Genomic DNA, 21,093 nt, shown 5'->3' with positions numbered 1-21,093 from the left:
ACAATACTCATGCTTTGTCCTGAATACTCAGGTGGTTGATTTCACCCTTTGTTCTGTTTGGCTAGGATAGTAAAGCTGAATACTCTGCTTCCATACTAACCCTAAAGTACTGTCCGGCTGCCAATAACCCAATGAAAAATTTTTTCTTTGTTCTATTTTCTTATGAAAATTTTCAAACTTACAGAATTTCTGAAAGAATTCATACCTACCATCTGTATTCTATAAGATTTTTCTGTATTCTCATTATCACTCATCTATTAGAATCCATCTGTCATCCATCACCTTATCTTATCTTTGCCACATTTCAAAGATGTAGACATTAACACACTTGACCCCTAGATACTTCAGCATGAAGCCATTAACAGATACTTCCAGTAGCTTTGAGTTGGGGTCATTCTAATGTAGCGATTGCAGAGAGGGATGCCGTGTTTTGCTGGTTCTGAGATAAAAGCGAACAAGAACTTTTGTCTCTTCTCAATAGAAGTCGGTGGTATTTTTTCCTCTTTTCTATTTCTTTTTTCCATTTTGCCTGGAAATAGCTTTTATTCCTATCCTCAAACAAGAGCAGTGTCCATTTGTTCCACATTTTAAGATGGCAGAACACTCAGGAATAGTGATGGACACACAGGGGTCCGAGGCGGAGGATAGCTGCGGTGGGAGCCAGTGCAGCCCCTGGTTGAGCTCTCTAACCTTGTGCCTGCTGTGTGTGAAGACAAGGCTGCATCTGGCGGTAATGCAGGCGAGGCATCTTCTGGCAGCATTGAAGCAATTTGACGGTTTCTGGGGCTTAGGTTTCAGGAAGGCAGCTCCCGGTTGGCATTTAGACTCTTCGCCTCCTCTGGAAAGCCTGTGTCGCATTTCGCCTTTTCGTGTCTAACGTAATAACTGCTTTACTCTCAAGGGAGAAGCAGCAGCCCTCCCTGTGAGCGGTCTCTTGTGTATGCGTGTGGTGGGACTGTTTGTTGGCTTGATTGGATGGTGTCTTTTGTTCACTTATTTTTAATTCTGGCTTCCTAGAGGGCAGTAGGTGAAAGAATGAGTTCTTCTTAACTAGTCGTCACTTTATACAGTGCTTTGTTGATCAAACTGCTTGGGTGTCATTGGTGTTTTATTTCTCATTCCACTGAGGCACAGATATGTTAATTGCTCTGTAGGAGAATGAGCGATACACAGAATGTAATGGGAGGAGACTGAGGCTCACATCTGCTTAGCCTCCGAGCTCATGTGGGACTTTGTCAGAAAGAAGACGGGGACGTAACTGAAGACTCCGTGTCTTTGAGAGCCACTCTTTTTCTCAGGGCTCTCTAAGAGGGATGTGCCCTTAATCTAACTGCAGATCCCAAGGAATGTTACGTTCAAGTTCCCAGAAAACAAGTAACTTGGACCAGTGCCTCTGCCTCCCTGATGCACAGGGGCATTTTCTACAAAGACAGCAAAACCGTAGATGCACCCCCAACCTTACTAAAGACCTATTCCAGCTAAACAACCCTGGGGGATCTTCATAGCACTGGGCCATGGGACATGACCGGGGCTGAGGACACTGACTCACTAATCCCCAAATCAGTGGACTGTCTCTCGAGAGCAGCTGCAGTCTGTGTTATCCATCTCTTAGGTGCACAGGTTAGAACAGTAGATTATTTCAGAGGGAGTTGAGTTCCCCTTTGCCCATAACCTTCAACCTCTCCTGTGTGCCCCGGTTCCCTGTTGCCCCTCCATCAGTTGCTGGGACATCTTCTAAGTCCAGACACCTCGACAAGGTAAACACTCCAGGACACACGGGTGATATCTAGACTTTAAGCCCCGAAAGACATCAAGGCATTCAGTGCATACCGTTGAGGTTTTTATTTTCTCCTGTCCTTTGCTTTCTGGATTTTCATCTCACATAAAGCATGTGGGGGTTTTATTTTTATATTTTTGTGTGTGTGTGCAGTGTCTGCCCCAAGCAAGTCTCTTGGGAGGAGGAGGCGGCGGCTGGCTCGAAACAGGTTTACCATTGATTCTGATGCCGTCTCCACAAGCAGCCCGGAGAAAGAGTCCCAGCAGCCCCCCGGTGGCGGGGACACTGACCGATGGGTAGAGGAGCAGTTTGATCTTGCTCAGTATGAGGAGCAAGATGACATCAAGGAGACAGACATCCTCAGTGACGATGATGAGTTCTGTGAGTCCGTGAAGGGCGCCTCAGTGGACAGAGACCTGCAGGAGCGGCTTCAGGCCGCCTCCATCAGTCAGCGGGAAAGAGGCCGGAAAACCCTGGATAGTCACGCGTCCCGCATGGCACAGCTCAAGAAGCAAGCTGCCCTGTCGGGGATCAATGGAGGTCTGGAAAGCGCAAGTGAGGAAGTCATTTGGGTTAGGCGCGAAGACTTTGCCCCCTCCCGGAAACTCAACACTGAGATCTGACTGTGTGCCCTGCCCCGTAGAGAATGTGTGTAGATACTTCCTGCCCTAACTCTGCCCACCCTCCCGTACCGTCGACAAGAATGTCCCCTTAGGTCGCGCTCTTGCACACACGGTTTTGGCAGCTGACTTGGTCCTGAAGCCATGTAGCCACCCAGCTTCGTCATTTTCAACAACAACATCAGAAAGAATTGCTCAGAATCCCAGATAAGCTTGAGTCCTATCATCTGTATAGTTACTAAGGGCTTTTATTTATTCTCAATGAATCAGGGCCTGAACAATTAAAAGAAAAAAGATTCCATAGCACTGGAAAGCAAATCACCCCCAGGAGTTAACGTACGTACGACAGATTAATTTAAGGGATAGTAGCACACACACGATCCTTCTATCTGAAGTCAGTCTCCTAGTCGGGGAAACCACTTTCAAACACAAAATGAAACGAAACGTGTACAGCTCGCAGTGTCTGACTGTACCCTTCCCTCTTCCATGTCTGAGAATCTCTGTGTATTTTAAGAATGTGTGAGGAGAGGGTGGCGATTCATGTTTCAATGAGCCTTTTTCTTTTTCTTCCTGTTTTGGTCTATGGCTGGTCTTACTGTATGTCCGTGTTCGGAAGCTCTAGTTTTGCATAGAATTATAGAGATGCCAAACTCTTTGGAAAGAGATCCAAATTTATCACTTGAGAGAAAGAAAAGAAACACTATTTTTTGTATTTTACCTGAGATACAGGGGCACAAATAGATGAGAATTTTACAGTGTTAGTGTAACCCTGAGCCTAAAAAATGAGGATATAACCTTTTACAGAGAGAGTGAGGCGTGGTGGATTTATATTTATATATGAAAGGCCAACAAGCTCATGCTAAGGATACACTTTTTTTTTCCAAGAAGCAGAATTTTTTTTTTTTTTTTTTTTTAGTGTTTGAATCTATATTTGAGACGGGAGTTTGGTTGGATTAAACATGACACCCAAGTGGGCGGTGTGTGTGTCTGTTGCACATGGCAGGGAGGGGAGCCTCCTTCTCATGGGGTTGCCATGGTGATCATTGGTTTTTTCCATCAAAATTGCATCTTCATCCATAGATTACCTTCCCCTTCCCTGACAGTCCATAACCAAACCTTTTAACAGAAAACCTCTTTAAAAACATCTCTTGTGTTGAACACATTCTTCATGCCAACAAAACAGGGTAAACATGCTCAAAACGTTAACGGTCTAAACAGATACCCAAATACCAAGAAGAAAAACACATTATAGCACTTTCAATTTTTTTTTAAAGGTTTATAGCTTTTTCTTTTCCCATCTCACAATGTCCACTTCCTAAGAAGGGTTTAAATACTATGAAAACTTTCTTTTTGGGGAAAATATCTATTTGGTGTTTGACACATCAATAGGTACTTTAAAAACCTGAATTTTATAGTAGCTTTAGGAGTTATATTTTATAAAGATCAGTTATGACTTTATATTTCCAGACAATAGAGAGTTCAGAACATCACGCTCTTGTGCCTCTGCCTGCTTTTCCCGCTTTCCCACCCCGTATTCCCCCCGCCTTTCGGGTTTCCAGGGCTTTGAGCTTGATCTTTTGAAAGTTTTATTCTATTAAATTTTTGCTATATCTTCTGGTTTTCTTAAAAAGCTTTAGAATGGTTTCTATACCCTTTGTATCACTGCATTTTTCCATATCATCTCCGGTTCGATTGCGTCCAGATGGAAAACGGAAGCAGAGGCTTCTAATCGTCGCATTTACTGGTCCCAGTGCAACACATCCATCTGAAAACACTCGGAAGTCTGGTGCTTGGAGAGGGTGCCATTGTCTCTTGTACATAAGGTCATAACGTGTCTATGTCAAAAGTTCTTATATATTTCTTTTATAAGCTGAAAGAAGGTCTATTTTTATGTTTTTAGGTCTATGAATGGAACGTTGTAAATGCTTGTCAAACAATAAAAATAATGAAAAGTGTCTGGATGGTTCTATGCCTTTTTGGATGGGAGGATGAGTGTGAATTGTTGGTGGGAGAGAGGCCATGGGAGAAGATGCCTGGGAATGCCGTTCATGGAAATAACTCATGATCATCAGGAGAACGCTGTTGTGGTAGAGCTTGAAGGTTTGTTTGTTTTTTTTGAGACGGAATCTCACTCTGTCACCCGGGCTGGAGTACAGTGGCACAATCTCGACTCATCGCAACCTCCGCCTCCCAGATTCAAGTGATTTTCCTGTCTCAGTCCCCGAGTAGCTGGAATTACAGGCACCCACCACCACACCTTGCTAATTTTTGTATTTTTAGTAGAGACGGGGTTTCACTATGTTGGCCAGGCTGGTCTCGAACTCCTGACCTCGTGATCCGCCCACCTCGGCCTCCCAAAGTGCTGGGATTACAGGCGAGAGCCACTGCACCCAGCCAAGAGCTTGAAGTTTTAACAACAAAAAAGGGTGTACTACAGTTGCTTGGCATCTTGACCTAATGTTTCCCCTACTGGGCACTGTTTCTTTTCCAGTCTCCTGCCTATCCTGATGGGAGCAGGCTGGGGGGTTCCCGTGAAAATATTGGGGTGAAGTGCAGAGCTCCAACTGGCCTGAGCGAGCTCTAGAATCACTCCACATTTTATCACCGGGGGCCTGCTGCCTGAGTCTTCCACAGAATCACAAAACAAGGTAAATACACTCTCGGGCTGGCTTTCTCTCCCTGTCAGAGTCCCCAGATCTGACCCTCCTGAGTCCCTTACAAACTTCCCCATCAACGTTACCCCATCCATCCCTGCCCTCGGTGAAAAGATTGTCCCCTCCTGTCACTAGAAGAGCCTCTCTCTGGTGCCTGGTCGCTACTTGCCCCTCAGTGCAGGTCCTGACACCAGCAACGTCAGTGTCACCAGGAGCTTGTCAGAAGTGCAGAAAATGGGGAGGCAGGAGGAGCACTTGAGGCTAGAAGTTTGAGACCAGCCTGGGCAACGTAGTGAGACCCCCATCTCTACAGAAAATAAAACACATAGCTAGTCGTGGTGGTTCACACCTATAGTCCCAGCTACTCAGGAGGCTGAGGTGGGAGGATCACTTGAGCTCAAGAATTTGAGGCTTGTGGTGAAATATGATCATACTCCAGCCTGGGCAACAGAGACCCTGTCTCAAAAAAAGAAAAGAAAAATGCAGAAACTTGGGCCCCACCCAGAGGCATTAAACCACAACTTCCATCTTAACAGGATCCTCTGATGACTCAACCGTGTTTATGTTTGAGACACATTGGTTTGGTGGCCTTCAAACATTTTGATGTTGAGCAGTGATTTGGACCACATTCCTCTTTATTTTCAGTATGTTCAGGCATTACAGCAACAATATAGACATCTTTAAGACAAAAAGATTTCTCTCCATAGCCAGTGCATCCGTCCTGGGGGATGACTGGAGCCAGCTTTAACACCTACTCCGTGAAGTCATTCCAGCAGTTTGCACTCCGGTGTAAATGGATTTAGCAGTTTGGGCTGCTTTCCTCACCAGTAGCTGAGCCAGTGTGTGCGGATGAAATGAGTGCTCAAAGTCAACTACAGAGGAAGCATCAAACCTTTCCCGCCTCATTTCATTTGTTCTCAGGCTCATCTGCCACCAGGCTGCAGAAAACATCCTCAGGTTACCTCTCCCTTTCTGTTCTTGAGGTTTGGGAGTGGGGTGCTCCCTTCTGCAAAGATAACTGTAGCAGCGACCGATGTCCCCATCCATCCACAGGCTCCTTCATGCGGGCCGGAGGGCTCTCTAGTGTTTCCTTTTACATACCCAGGAGCCTGGGTCCCCAGCGTTCTGTCTCGTCTCTGGGGTGTTACTAGGATGCCTCACCCAAGTTCTGGTCCCTTCCCTTCCACAGAGCTCTGCTGCCTGTATTCCCAGCCAGGGGCTGTTGCCTTTTCTGTGTATGGGTGATTGTGGGGATGAGGACAGAGAAACTGGATTGCAGCGGGGAGCCCTTACCTTGTGTTTTTTGCAAACTTTTTGTTGATACCCAAGTTTTATAAGCAATTCTGCTTTTTGGCACAAACCTATTCCATGATAGGAAACCACTGTGACAGTTGCCTTAGGAGGGAGTATCGAGCACCTTGGGGGGAAGAAGTGCAAATACAAGGAGAGAAAGAAATACTCAAAATAATCAGTCACTTATGTAAAGAATGTGTGATACTGAAATTGCAGTGTCACGGCCGGGTGTGGTGGTTCACATCCGTAATCCCAGCACTTTGGGGGGCCGAGGCAGGCGGATCACTTAAGGTCAGGAGTTCGAAATCAGCCTGGCCAATGTGGTGAAATCCCATCTTTACTAAAAATATAAAAATTAGCTGGGCATAGTGGTACATACCTGTAATTCCAGCAACTTGGGAGGCTGAGGCAGGAGAATCATTTGAACCTGGGAGGTGGGGCTGCAGTGAGCTGAGATTGCGCCACTGCACTCCAGCCTGGGAGACAGAGTGAGACTCCATCTCAAAAAAAAAAAAAAAAAAAAAAAAAAATGCAGTGTCACAATCCCCCTAGGCTTCTCTAAAGGAAGTCATTGTTGGAAGAAGGAAAAAGGAGTATTCATACCCCAAATCATGAATGTGCAAGGCCTCTGTAAACACGTGGGGTATGGATGCTGTTGGCAATTTACTGTCTTCTGCTGAACAGTGCAGGATAGAAACCCTCCCAGGTCATGTTCCTGGGATCACTTTGTTTCCATTCTTCTGCCTGTCATATGCCTTCCTGCCCCAACCATATACCAACAGAATGCATTCCGTAGAAAACCTCATTTGTCGACAATGGAGTTTATTCTGGTCTATTCTTTCTACATCATGAAGCAACTTTTAGCCTATAAATTCTGTTTCAGTAAGTCCATTTCTACTGTCACTGAGTTCACCACCTCAACTGTGTTCCTGAGTGACATGTGACTCATGCACATCTTTATGTCACCGCTGTCAAGCCGGACTTGCGATTTCTAACTTGTGTGCAGTAGATCCTCTGCGGTTGTCTAGTCACTGAGGATTTCTTTTATTTATTTATTTATTTTCATTTTGAGACAGAGTCTCACTCTGTCACCCAGACTGGAGTGCAGTGACTTGATCTCGGCTCACTGCAACCACTGCCTCCCTGGTTCAAGCAGTTCTCCCTGCTTCAGCGTCTCGAGTAGCTAAGATCACCTGCCCTGCTAATTTGTGTATATTTTGGTAGAGACAGCGTTTCACCATGTTGGCCAGGCTGGTCTCAAACTCCTGACCTCAAGTGTTCCACCCGCCTTAGCTTCCCTAGTGCTGAGATTACAGGCGGTCACTTGGGATTAAAAATGACAAGGGATTTAGACTATGCGGACACCTTGCACTTTCTATACAGTCAACTACTTTCACGTTGGGGAGGTATGACACTTTTTTAAAAAACCAAATCCAGTGTCCTTAATATTTAAAAAAAAAAAAATCAGGAACCACATAGTCCTTCAGAATTTTTTTTTTTTTTTGAGACAAGAGTCTTGCTCTGTCACCAGGCACCAGGCTGGAGTGCAGTGGAGTGATCTCAGCTCACTGCAGCCTCCACCTCCCGGGTTCAAGCAATTCTCCTGCCTCAGCCTCCCGAGTAGCTGGGACTACTGGTGCACACCACCATGCCCAGCTAATTTTTGTATTTTTTTAGTAGAGACGGGGTTTCACCATGTTGGCCAGGATGGTCTCGATCTCTTGACCTTGTGATCCTCCCGCCTCAGCCTCCCAAAGTGCTGGGATTACAGGCATGAGCCACTGTGCCTGGCCAATCCTTCAGAATTTTTTTCCATATTCTTCAACCTACTTCATACCCAGATCAAGCCAAAGTTCGATTTTTTAGCCAGTCAGGCCCTAGTGGAATTGCTTTTGCCTTTCTGGGCACCAGCTTCATCCGTTTTGACTTCAATACTTAATTTCTTTTCTTGAACACCACCTGGGGCTTCCTGGGCTGCTCCCAAGAATGATTTGGTTACTGAGTTCGATGCCTGACGTCTGAATCAGGATGTCCTGTGTTCTGTTCTCATCTCTGTGCTTGTCTGTTCTGCCTGGTGCTGTTACGTTGTATTTTAGACATTAATGGTTGGTTATTATAAGCCTCTCACTTTCAATCAAGATTGTAACATTTGATTGTCACTGATTGTTTTTTTGAGTATATGCATGGGGTATGCATGTGCACACACACTTAAAAATGAGTTTATATTTTATTAACATACTGTTTTGTTAACCTGATTTTTACTCTTAATGATACAATTTGTAGATGTTTGCATGACATTCTAAAAAGGTCTGCATCACTGTAAGTCATGGTCACATCCATCATAATGGTCATAGTTCACCAAAATGTACATGACCAATTCCCTGCTGACGGGCATTAAGGACTCCAGCAGATGGGAAAGTGGTAATGGCTCCCGGAACAGAGTTGTTCAGTTTGCGGAATGGATAGAAAGTCAAGGTAGGGATGGAGTGTCATTCACTTGAAACAAATCTTGATACCTTGTACTAAAAGCCATTGCATACAAGATACGTTTCTGTGGAAAACCAGGGAATCAGACAATGACTGGCGGATCTTTCATTACCCTTTCCGGTCTCAGGGAGTTTCTCGCCACCAGTTGGAGTAAGGTGCATCAGACCCGACAGAGCAACGATCCTTGAACCAAGATGTGACTTTCCAAGGGTTCAGGGACGCAGATGGTTTCAGGGGAATCCGTATCTAGAGACTGAATGTCAAACGCCCTTTCCTAAAATTGATCTGCCCGGGAATGTGCTTGTGATAAAGTGCACATTCTCTTCCCTCCTTCTCTCTTCAGAGTCATCTTGCTCCCATTTTACTAAAAAAGAGAGAGAGAGTCCTCTCAGCTGTCCTGGATTGTACTTAGGGGGAAGAGCCTCTGGGACACCAAAAAAGTGGTCACAGAGCGATGGTGTGTTCAGAAAGTGACTCCACCGACCAGGGAACTAATCCTTCGGTGAGCCAGGTGGCTTCTAATTATTTGCTCCTAATCAGTTTGAAGGAGGACCTAATCAGGTCGTCAGGTGATAAATCATTAATTATAGATGATATCTCTGATTTGGTACATATAATTCAAGAGGTCAGAGAATTGAGTGACACATAAAACTGCCTTAATTAAACTCCTTTCACTCCCAGTAGTCTTCAACCAAGGCTTTTCTGTGCTTGCATCTACAAAAATGAAAAACAGAAAGAGAATTGAGCAGAACTCTGTCTAGCTACAAATCAGATCCACTGAATGGATACATGAACTAATAAAAATCTCTGTCCGTTTCATTAAGAGATTATTTCCAGTGAAATTTTATTCTTTATATTTTTATATTTCTCTTTCTCTCTCTCTCTCTACATATATGACTCTCTCTCTCTCGCTGATATATATAATGTATATATTTTAACATAGAAAACTTTTAACATAGAAATTTATCTCTTTCTCTCTAACATATATATTATATATCTCATATATAATATATATAATTTATATATATATATAATATATATCTCTAATATATATATATATATTAGAGAGAGAGAGATAAATTTCTATGTTAAAAGTTTTGGCATTTCCTATGACCATATATATGGTGGCCAGGCCACCGCACCTGGCCATATATATGGTCATAGGAAATGCCAAAACTATATATATAAAATAAATCAATCTCTCTAATATATATATATTTTTTGGCATATATGTTAGAGAGAGAGAGATTTATTTTTGTCACCCAGGCTAGAGTGTAGGAGTGCAATCATAGCTCACTGCAGCCTCAAAGTGGACTCAAGCAATCCTCCCACCTCAGCCTCCTGAATAGCTGGGACTACAGACACATGCCATGACCATTGGGGCTAATTTTTAAATTTTTTGTAGAGACAAGATCTCCGTTAACAAACGGTGGTCTTGACAAGCCCAGGTGGTCTCGAACTCCTGACTTCACGCATTTTCCCACCTCAGCCTCCCAAAGTGCTGGGATCACAGGCATGAGCCACTGTGCCTAGCTGATACATTTTTATATTGATCAATTGTGTACCAATAATAATTGCAATGGTAACACAATCCAGAAATCATTTTTTAAAAAAATTGTTGGAGCTTTATGGTCATAGAAAATGCCAAAAGTTTTAACATAAAAATTTGTGTAGATATCTTTGTTGTAAAGAAGTATGATAGGGTAATAAAGTATTATAAAATGGAGCTAAAAGAAAAAAGGAATGATATGAAATTACTGAGTTTTTAAATGTATCTTTTTTTTTTTTTTGTGAGACGGAGTCTCACTCTGTTGCCAGGCTGGAGTGGCACCATCTCAGCTCACTGCAACCTCCACCTCCCGGGTTCAAGTGATTCTCCTGCCTCAGCCTCCAGAGTAGCTGGAATTTCAGGCACACACCACCACGCCCAGCTAATTTTTGCATTTTTAGTAGAGACGGGTTTCACCATGTTGGCCAGATGGTCTCGATCTCCTGACCTCGTGATCTGCCTGCCTTGGGCTTCCAAAGTGCTGGGGTTACAGATATGAGCCACCGCACCTGGCCTAAATATATCTTTTAAATGGATGATGGGCATCAAATTGATTTGAGATTTTGGTTACACTGGATACATTAAAACTGACATAATAGTTTTCTTTGAAAATATCACATTTATAATACGTATCAGTTGCTAGATAACAAAAGCACCCTAAGACTTAGTGGCTTAATACAACAAGCATTTACAATGTTCATGGATCTGGGGGTTAGCTGGGTGGTTCTGGACATGGCTGGCTTGGTGGATCTCCGTGGTCAGCTGGTGGTTCAGCTCAGCTGGGGCTGCATGTCCTCACACCCTGTGGCTTCACATATGTGTCAGTTGGAGGGCTGCTTGGTCTAGGAACCTCAGCTGGGACAGCTTGTCTCTGCTTCACGTGATCTCTCTTCCACCAGTAGACTAGCATAGGCTTTCTTACATGGCGACCACAGGTTCCAAAGAGTAGCAAGAGCAAGCCCCAGAACACGAGCAATTTTCAGCCTTCTTCCTGACTCTCCTTTCCATAACCCTTGGCGAAAGCAAGCCGGGTGTCCAGTTGGGAAGGAACTCTCCCGCGTCGTGGATCCAGGGAAGAAGTGGGACTCTTTTGGGACCATTACCGCCATGATCTACCATCGCCAGGCAGTGCATTCTTCGAAACTACTTAAATTTATAATCAAACATTTATTTATGACATTTAACTGTCAGAGGGAATATATTTTCAAAATTATCTTGGGGAGTTTCTGAGAAGAAATTGGAAATTATTGCTGAGAAGTTGGGGTTATTTTCGAGGGCAGTCCGGGCTTTCTCACTCTCCCCTCTCTGTTGAGAACAGGGAGTCTGAATGCAGAGAACGTGCATGGGCTTTGGGGTGGAACCCCTGTGTGTGCTTCAATCTTGACATTTCCATTGACCAGCTGTGTGAACCTGGGCCAAACACCAATCCTTCTGTGTCTCTTTCTGCACCTCTGCAGTGGGGATAATAATACCTACTTTAGCACGTGACCAATTAGTGGTCAACCTTGCTGTGTCTACCTCCCCCTCCCCCTCCCCTAGCCCACATGGAGGAAGCAGCGGGGCCTCTATGTTCTCAGTGTTCTGAGATGATGAGATGGTGCCAAGTTTGCTTTGGAAGCTTCTAGCTCAGGTTTTGACTAATCAAGTGAAAACTGGCATTTGTAGAGAAAGAAGCTGAAAAATGCCTTTATTCTAATTAGGGTTTTGTATTCACTTGTAAAGTTATGCACCACTCTGTTAAATATGTAAAAGTCAATCTAGACTTAAAAGTGATCCAAGTGATTAGAATAAAAGTAAACATTTTCCTATTGAATTTTAAAAATCAGAAAAGCTACCCTGAAGGTGTGTTCAAAAGTACTTCTTTTTTTTTTTTTTTTTTTTTTTTTTTGAGACAGGGTCTTGCTCTGTTGCCCAGGCTGGCGTGCAGTGGCACAATCTCGGCTCACCACAACCTCCGCCTCCCAGGTTCAAGCGATTTTCCTGTGTCAGCCTCCCGAGTAGCTGGGACTACAGGCACACACAACCATGCCCGGCTAATTTTTGTATTTTTAGTAGAGACGGGGTTTCACAATGCTGGTCAGGCTGGTCTCGAACTCCTGACCTCAAGTGATCCACCCACCTTGGCCTCCTGAAGTGCTGGGATTACAGGTGGGAGCCATCCCTCCTGGCCTGATTGTTAAAGCAAATATGGACGCTGTACTCAAACTAGCAATTTTGTGGGTGAGCCCTGTGTCACTGCCGTATTACTCAATAATTCATGTTCAGATAGCTGAGTCTGAAGTACCCCAGTTTGGGAATTAAAAAAGAATTAAAACCCACAATCTATGTCTTAGCTAAGATAGGAAAAATTTACTACAATTTTTTTTTCTGGTTGAATTTCAGATTTCTCCTATAACAGAAAGGAATCTATAGTACAAACACACATGAAATTCCATCAACTGTTCTCTTTTTTAAAAAAATTTTCGTTAATCTTGTTCAGGGCATATACAATTTGTTTTAATTAAAATTATTCACTCAATTTTTATATGGAACACACTTGAGAATTCTCCCAGAGTTTTCTTGATATTTCTCTTTCTTAAGCAATTGATCTTGAAATTCTCTTAAAAAATGATATCTGAGTTTTAAAAATTGTAATTGACTACCTGTGGGAGGAAAAACAATTTTTCTTTCTATGTTTCTTAGTTTTTTTTTTTTTTTTTTTTTTTTTGAGACGGAGTTTCGTTCGTTACCCAGACTGGAGTGCAATGGCGCGATCTCGGCTCACCGCAACCTCCGCCTCCTGGGTTCAGGCAATTCTCCTGCCTCAGCCTCCTGAGTAGCTGGGACTACAGGCACGCGCCACCATGCCCAGCTTATTTTTTGTATTAGTAGAGACGGGGTTTCACCATGTTGACCAGGATGGTCTCGATCTCTTGACCTCATGATCCACCCGCCTCGGCCTCCCAAAGTGCTGGGATTACAGGGTTTCTTAGTTTTTAACTGGGATCTCTGTAAGCAAAAACAGATTATCAAAAGAAAAGCAAACAGAAGCTTATTACAAGTATATTTCATATACACATGGGAGAAAACTCAGAGAAAGAGTAATTGTCAAACAGGTGGCTGAGAATTTTGGTGTATATAGTACTTTAGCAAAGAGCAATACATCTTTAGAGAAGTGACAAGATAAGGAGAAGCACCGTCAGTCTTAGGCGTGGCAAATTGTAGGAAGGCAAATGAGCTGAAAGGAAACTAAGGGTGGATAAAGCCTAGTTTGTCTTGTAGATTCCTCTGGTGCCATCTTCAGGTTAAGGCTGTGACGTCATCTCTTCCTGGCACAGAGGAGGGGAGGGACCCTGATGTAAATCTATGTTTTGCTTTTAGGCAAATAGGGGAAGGGCAGAGAGCTTTTCTCCCATCTGCTTCTTTTCAATTTCCTTCAGCTCAGAAGAATCCTTATGCAGGCTGGGAACGCAGTGGCTCATGCCTGTAATTCCAGCACTTTGGGACGCCGAGGCAGGCAGATCACTTGAGGTTAGGAGTTCGAGACCAGCCTGGCCAACATGGTGAAACCCCGTCTCTACTAAAAATACAAAAATTAGCCAGATGTGGCAGCATGCACCTGTAATCTCAGCTACTCAAGAGGCTGAGGCAGGAGAATCACTTGAACCCTGGAGGCGGAAGCTGCAGTGAGCCGAGATCACACCACTGCACTCTAGCCTGGGTGACAGAGTGAGACTCCGTCTCAAAAAGAAAAAGAAAAAAAAAAAGAATCCTTATGCCAAAGTGTCATATATTGGGGTGTTATATTTGCTACCCTTCAGTTGTTATCTTCTTTTGCCCATTTTTCTGTAATAGCCCAGAAAAGTCAGTCTGCTTTTTATTTATGAAGAGCTCTCTTATGAAGACAGCTGGTCCAAGATAATCTCTTATGTTTCTGATCTACAGACTCCAGCAATATCACTAATCCTGGGAGCGGGATCCCAGGCTGCCGTTACCACGTGGTGAGGCCTCAGAGGGGTTCCCTCTCTGCCATGGAGCTTGTTTTTATAAGTTAAGAAATGGTCATGCTTTCTACATGGAAATGTTTCTGTTGTACCTTGGTATATATTATATTTAAGAAATTTTGACATGGAAGAAATGAAATTGTCTTGGGCGGCAAGAAGAAAGCTAGTATCTCAAGCTGGAAAAGTCCAAGCCATTGGTTAGATTCTGAAATGACTCTGAAATGTTTTATTAATTGAATTAGTCCATTCTCATATTGCTATAAAGAACTACCTGAGACTGGGTAATTTATAAAGAAAAGAGGCTTAATTGGTACATGGTTCCACAGACTGTACAGGAAGCATGGCTGTGGAGGCCTCAGGAAACTTACAATCATGGTAGAAAGCAAAGGGGAAGCCAGCTGCAGCAGAAGGAAGAGAGCAAGAGGAGAAGTGCTACACACACACACACACACACACACACACACACACATATATATTTTAAAGATGGAGTCTTGCTCGGTCACCCAGGCTGGAGTGCAGTGGTGCAATCTTGGTCCACTGCAACCTATGCCTCCCGGGTTCAAGCAATTCTCAAGCTTCAGCCTCCCAGGTAGCTGGAGACTACAGGTGTGCACCACCATGCCCAGATAATTTTTATATTTTTAGTAGAGTCAGGGTTTCACCACATTGGCCAGGCTGGTCTCGAACTCCTGGACTCAATTGATCCACCTGCCTTGTCCTCCCAAAGTGCTGGGATTATAGGTGTGAGACATCGCAGCCAGCTGCTACACACTTTTAAACAATCAGATCTTATGAGAACTCACTATCACAAGAACAGCAAGGGGGATATATGCCCCCATGATCCAATCACCTTCCACCAGGCCCCTCCTCCAACACTGGGGATTGTAATTCAACATAAGATTTTGGCAGGGACACAAATCCAAAGCATATCATTAGTTTACTGATAACCAGATGAGAAAAAGGAACAAGACAGAATTTCAAGAAAGGGAGAGGGATCTTTTTAAGAATGACTTTTAAAATTGAGGTAAATGTATATACAGTGAAGTGCACTACATAAGTGAATAATGTAAACCGAAAGTCAAATTCCGTGTCTTTTATTAATTGAAATAGTCCATTTAAATCAATTAACTAAATGGTCCATACAGATGGTTGATATCTGTATGGGGACCCCTCCTCTTGGCCAAAAGCATTTTAAAGTTAACCTGAAACACTAGTTCAGGCTGTGATGGGAAGGGGAGCCAGACATTATACTCATGTTACTCTCCTCCCTTTTGGAATTACTGATAGAACAAGGTCTTTAGGTCTAATAAGAAATATTTACAGTCTATTCTCTATGAAGCCTGCTACCTGGAGGCTTCCTCTGCATAATAAAAAGTTGGTCTCCACAACGCCTTATCGTAATAACTTTATTCATTACAGGTTTTTAGATAATAACTCCTTCAACCAACTGCTAATCAGAAAATCTTTGAATCTACCTATAACCTAGAAGCCCCTACTTCCCACCTGTGCAGACAGAACCAATGTACATCACTCATGTATTGATTGAGGTCTTATGTCTCTCTGAAATATATAAAGCCAAGCTATAGGCAGACCACCTTGGGCACATGTTCTCAGGATCTCCTGAGGGTTGTGTCATGGGCCATGGGCCACTCATAGTTGGCTCGAAATAAATATTTTACAGTTTGGCTTTTTTTGTCAATACCTTGGTGATATAGGGGCGGAAAAGATAATTTTCCCTCTGGGTTCTTAGGACCTCTGTAATAAAAGATTAATACAAACAAGCTGAAGTTTATTAATGTTGTATCTCATGTATACCTGGGAGATACCCAGAGAAACGAGTAAATTTCAAAGCAGTGGCATAGAACCCTGGCTTGTATACCCTTGCCAGAGAAAACAGAAACAAGAAGGAAACCGTAAGGGAACAGATTCTGAAGAGCCTTCTTCACTGTTCCCTCTTAGATGCAGACCAAAAATTGAGAACCCGGTTCTAAAAGGAGCTAGAGTTTTGATCAGTCCTGGAAACTGGATAAAATTTGAAGAATTTCACCTGTTTAAGGTGCAGATAAGGGTTGCTCTCCAGGATAAGAACTGGCGGGAATTACCCCATATCAACGCAAATGGGTTCAGAAATGCCTACAAGAAAGGTCAGAATCTACGAAAATGTCAAAACCAAACATGAACAAGGGCTTCACATTGAGATTTCGTGATATTATTTTTACTTTCTGTGTTCATTATTTTATTTCCCGTTTCCTCATAAACATTTCAGTTGCACACACGTATACACAGATACTGTTTATGCTTGTTCCCTGGGACAGTAATAAAGTGGAGAGTAAGGAAGTCCCATAGATATGTGTTCAAGGTCTCTGCTACTAACGGGTAGCCACGCTTGGGCTGTGGCAGTGATGCAGGGGATGGGCAGCGGGAGGAATTCCTAGGTCTTCAGGAGCAAGGAGGCAGCAGTGATGCACAGAGAGTGAGGGGACTCCGTAACCGGAAGGTCCCACCCTCGCTCTTTCCCTGTTGTGCTCTTTTTTTTTTTTTGAGACAGAGTCTCACTCTGTCACCCAGGCTGGAATGCAGTGGTGCAATCTCGGCTCGCTGCAACCTCCACCTCCCAGGCTCAAGCGATTCTCTTGCCTCAGCCTCCCAAGTAGCTGAGATTACAGGCGCGCACCACTGAGCCCAGCTAATTTCTGTATTTTTAGTGGAGACGGGGTTTCACCATGTTGACCAGGCTGGTCTCAAACACCTGGCCTCAGGTGATCCATCTACCTCTGCCTCCCAAAGTGTTGGGATTACAGGTGTGAGCCACCGCACCCGACCCTCTGTTGTGCTCTTCAGGACATTTTCACTCGGGGTTTCCTGCAATTCCAGAAGAGGTGCAACCTTTTGTCTAAGGGAAGTACGTGATAGCTTAATGTGCGTGTAAACACATGCTTAGAATATGACGTGGTCTTAATTTGGCTTCCAGGTAGCTAATGTTTTCTTCTGGTGGTATCTAGGGATAGTGTAATCAGGAAATCATACACATCAGTTGTATGTGCTCAAACCTGAGTAGCTTTGAAAATATACTGATGCTGCACTTGGGGAGGCTGAAGTGGGCGGATCACCTGAGGTCAGGCGTTTGAGACCAGCCTGGCCAATTGGTGAAATCCGATCTCTACTAAAAATACAAAAATTAGCTGGACACGGTGGTGTGTGCCTGTAATACCAGCTACTCAGGAGGCTGAGACAGGAGGATTGCTTGAACCTGGGAGGCGGAGTTTGCAGTGAACCGAGATTGAGCCACTGCACTCCAACCTGGGCAACAGAGCGAGATTCCGTCTCAAAAAAAAATAAAAAAGAAAATATACTGATGCCAAGGCACACCTCACACCAAGAGAATCACAGTCTCTGAGGGTGAGGTCAGACCATCAGCATACCTTGAACAATGCAAGTTTGAATTGTGTGAGTCCACATATACGTGGATTTCTTCTGCCTCTTTCACCCCCGAGACAGCAAGACTAACCCCTCCTCTTCCTCCTCCTTCTCAGCCTACTCAGCCTGAAGGTGACAAGATTTTTATGCTAATTCACTTCCACTTAATGAATAGTAATTATATTTTCTCTCCAGCTTATTCTGTTGTAAGAATACAGTGTATAATACATATAACATACAAAATACGTGTTAACTGACTTTACGTTATTGGTAAGTCTTTTGGTCAACACTAAGCTATGAACGGTTAAATCTTAGGGGAGTCGAGAGTTACACATGAATCTTTGACTGCATAGGGAATTGTCCCTCTTATGTTGTTCCAGAGTCCACTGCATTTAGGGTTTTTTTTTGTTTTTTAAGGATGGAGTCTTGCTCTGTCTCCCAGGGTGGAGTGCCACAGCGCGATCTTAGCTCACTGCAACCTCTGCCTCCTGGGTTTAAGCGATTCTCCTGCCTCAGTTTTCCAAGTAGCTGGGATTACAGGTGCCGGCCACTGCGCCCAGCTAATTTTTGTATTTTTAGTACAGACACGGTTTTGCCACGTTGGCCAGGCTGGCCTCGAACTTCTGACCTCAAGTGATCTACCCACCTTGGCCTCACTGCAACATACACCTCCTGGTCTCAAGCGATTCTCCTGTCTCAGCCTCCCGAGTAGATGGGATTACAGGCGCACACCACCATGCCTGGCTAATTTTTTGTATTTTTAGTGGAGATGGGGTTTCATCGTGTTCCCCAGGCTGGTCTCAAACCCCTAATCTCAGGCAATCCACCTGCCTCAGCCTCCCAAAGTGCTAGGATGAGCCACCACACTAGGCCCCTATAACACTTTTTAATGGTTACAAAGATCCCCTTTGTGTTGACACACTGTATGACAGTTTGGATGTGTGCCCCCTCCAAATCTTGTGGTGAAATGTGATTCCCACTATTGGAGGTGAGGCCTGGTGGGGATGATTGGATCATGGGGGCAGGTGTCTCATGAATGGTTTAGCACCGTCCCCAACCCCAGGTGATAAGTGAGTTCTTGCTGGTCAGTTCACGTGAGATCTGGTTGTATAAAAGTCTGGAACCTCCCCGCCAACCCTTCATCTTCCATGTGACATCACCTTCTCTCCCTTCTCCTCCTGCCATGATTGGAAGCTTCCTGAGGCCTCACCAGAGGCAGATGCTGGAGCCATGCTTGTACAGCCTGCAGAACCACGAGCCAATTAAACCTCTTTTCTTATAAATTACCCAGCATCAGATATCCTTTTTTCTTTCTTTCTTTTTTTTTTTTTTTTTTTTTTGAGACGGGGTCTCATTCTGTCACCAGGCTGGAGTGCAGTGGCACGATCTCGGCTCACTACAACCTCCGCCTTCCGGATTCAAGCGATTCTTCTGCCTCGGCTGCCCGAGTAGCTGGGACTACAGGCACTCGCCACCATGCCTGGCTAAGTTTTGTATTTTTAGTAGAGACGGGATTTCACCGTATTTGTCAGGCTAGTCCCCAGGCTGGTCTCGAACTCCTGAGCTCAGGCAATCCACCGGCCTTGGCCTCCCAAAGTGCATGGGATTACATCGCTCCTGACAGAGGCATTTCTTTATAGCAATGCAAAAACAGACTAACACACCATAGGTCCTCAAATACTTGCTGACAAGAGGGTCTCAACTTGATATTTGATAATTTTGGACATTTAGATCATTTACCTTTTAGCTATTGCAAATCAGACACTGTGATTAGAACAACACCCTTGTATCATTACATTATTAATGGTATAAATAAGCACACCTTTGAAATAATTCCACCTGGAGTTTGCATTTGTAGTGTACACCTCAGAACATGTACAGATACCTTAGTCTGGTCCTCACAAACCCGGTGAGGAGATGAATTGGGCAGATGCGCTTATCTTTTCTCACCGTCTTAGAGGTGAGAGAAGGTGTGACTTGCACCACAGACAGCAGCTTTTGTGTTCGGTGTTCGGTGTTCGCGACCGGGATTAGACGGCACACAGAGGGAAAGATTGGCAAGGCCAGGCATTTCCCAGCCAGAAAGTTCATCGATGAACTATCATAACAGGACTGCATGCTAGAAATCCAAGGATCAGGATTCTGCCCTGCTTCTCGTAGTAAGGGTAAGGGAGCAAGCTCACCACATGCTAAGAGCTTTCTGTCGAACCAACTTTGAGGGTCATGTGTGCCCCACTGCTCCCTGCTGGAGACCTACCTGTATCTCAAGTTTTTTTTGGCAATGTCCACAAAGGAGTCGAATCTGACTTAGCAGCTACGCTGTGAGTTTCCAGGAGCCAAGAGTGGGAGGCGAGCAGGAATCCGTCCCAAGTTTATCTTTTTTTTTTTTTTTTTTTCATCTTTTAACTGATGGGAGGGCTGTGGCCCCTCGCGCTGCTCTGGGTTGGGAGCGGAGCATCGGTGCATTTGAGAGCACCCAGGTGATTGATTGTAATGTGCCAGCTGGATCTAATTTACCTTGAAAATTCATGCATTTGACTAACAGACTTTGGCAGTGAAGAGCTGGACAATGCTTTTTGCCTTGATAAAGAAATAAAGGGTATCAATAGGACGTTGGCTGCGGTTGCTGCTTATCGAGGGTTTTTCCCAGATTGAGGGATTTTCCCCAGTGAGGAGGATGTGGAAGGATGGCGTTCCACCTTACTTCCACCTGGTACCCTGGCTGGATCGGGGCGCTTCCAGTGCCGTCCTCCAAGAGGACGTTTCTCTGGTGCCCTCTCGCGGTGGATCAGCAAAGTGCCGCGTTTTATTTAGAACCACAGTGGACCTGGAAGGAGGACCCTTGGAAGTCATCTTTTGTAACCCTCTCATTTTACAGACGAGGAATCGAGGACTAAAGCAGTGAAGTGGTTTGCCCAGGCTCACCTGCCTGGTAATTAGGTGAAGTGAGGTTTGGCTGGGGACAGTGTTTAGGAATAGGAGAGGGTAACCCTGATCTCTGGAGGTCGACAGCCGGAACAAAGGTTTGGGAAATGAGAACCAGCTGGTGATGGATGGAATTAAACAGATGCTGGGTGCCGCACACAAGGCCACAGGTGATCACTGCTCTCACCACCGGAGCCTCAGAACCTGAAACTTACAAAGCCCCTCAAGGCCAATATGTCCCAAACTGAACTTAGGGTTTCCACCCTTCACTTTAACAACTTCCATCACATTTCACCGCAGTAAATGGCCTCGCCTTCTCTCAGGTTGCTCAAGCTGGAAAACACTTGTCATCTCTCTCTGTCATCATATCCAATCCATCACTGAGTCC

At 44.4% G+C, this 21,093-nt stretch overlaps 1 protein-coding gene across 4 annotated transcripts in view; it reads left to right on the top strand.

The window, feature by feature from the left end:
• TIAM1 (TIAM Rac1 associated GEF 1) overlaps positions 1-4,352 on the top strand; it is a 448,148-nt gene extending 443,796 nt beyond the window's left edge. For all 4 annotated transcript variants that reach the window (XM_064380092.1, XM_064380091.1, XM_064380093.1 and 1 more), the window contains one exon: positions 1,931-4,352. In XM_064380092.1, coding sequence (XP_064236162.1) covers positions 1,931-2,400 — 470 coding nt within the window. In that variant the 3' untranslated portion in view covers positions 2,401-4,352. The remainder of the gene's footprint in view (positions 1-1,930) is intronic.
• The last annotated feature ends 16,741 nt before the right edge of the window (positions 4,353-21,093 follow it).

The sequence above is a fragment of the Aotus nancymaae genome, unplaced genomic scaffold (assembly GCF_030222135.1).
Source record: "Aotus nancymaae isolate 86718 unplaced genomic scaffold, 86718_ANA_hifiasm-v0.15.2.pri h1tg000022l_1, whole genome shotgun sequence".
Taxonomy (NCBI): Eukaryota; Metazoa; Chordata; class Mammalia; order Primates; family Aotidae; genus Aotus; species Aotus nancymaae.
The sequence above is the reverse complement of the archived record's forward strand: the minus strand, read 5'-3'. Positions and strand labels throughout refer to the sequence as shown.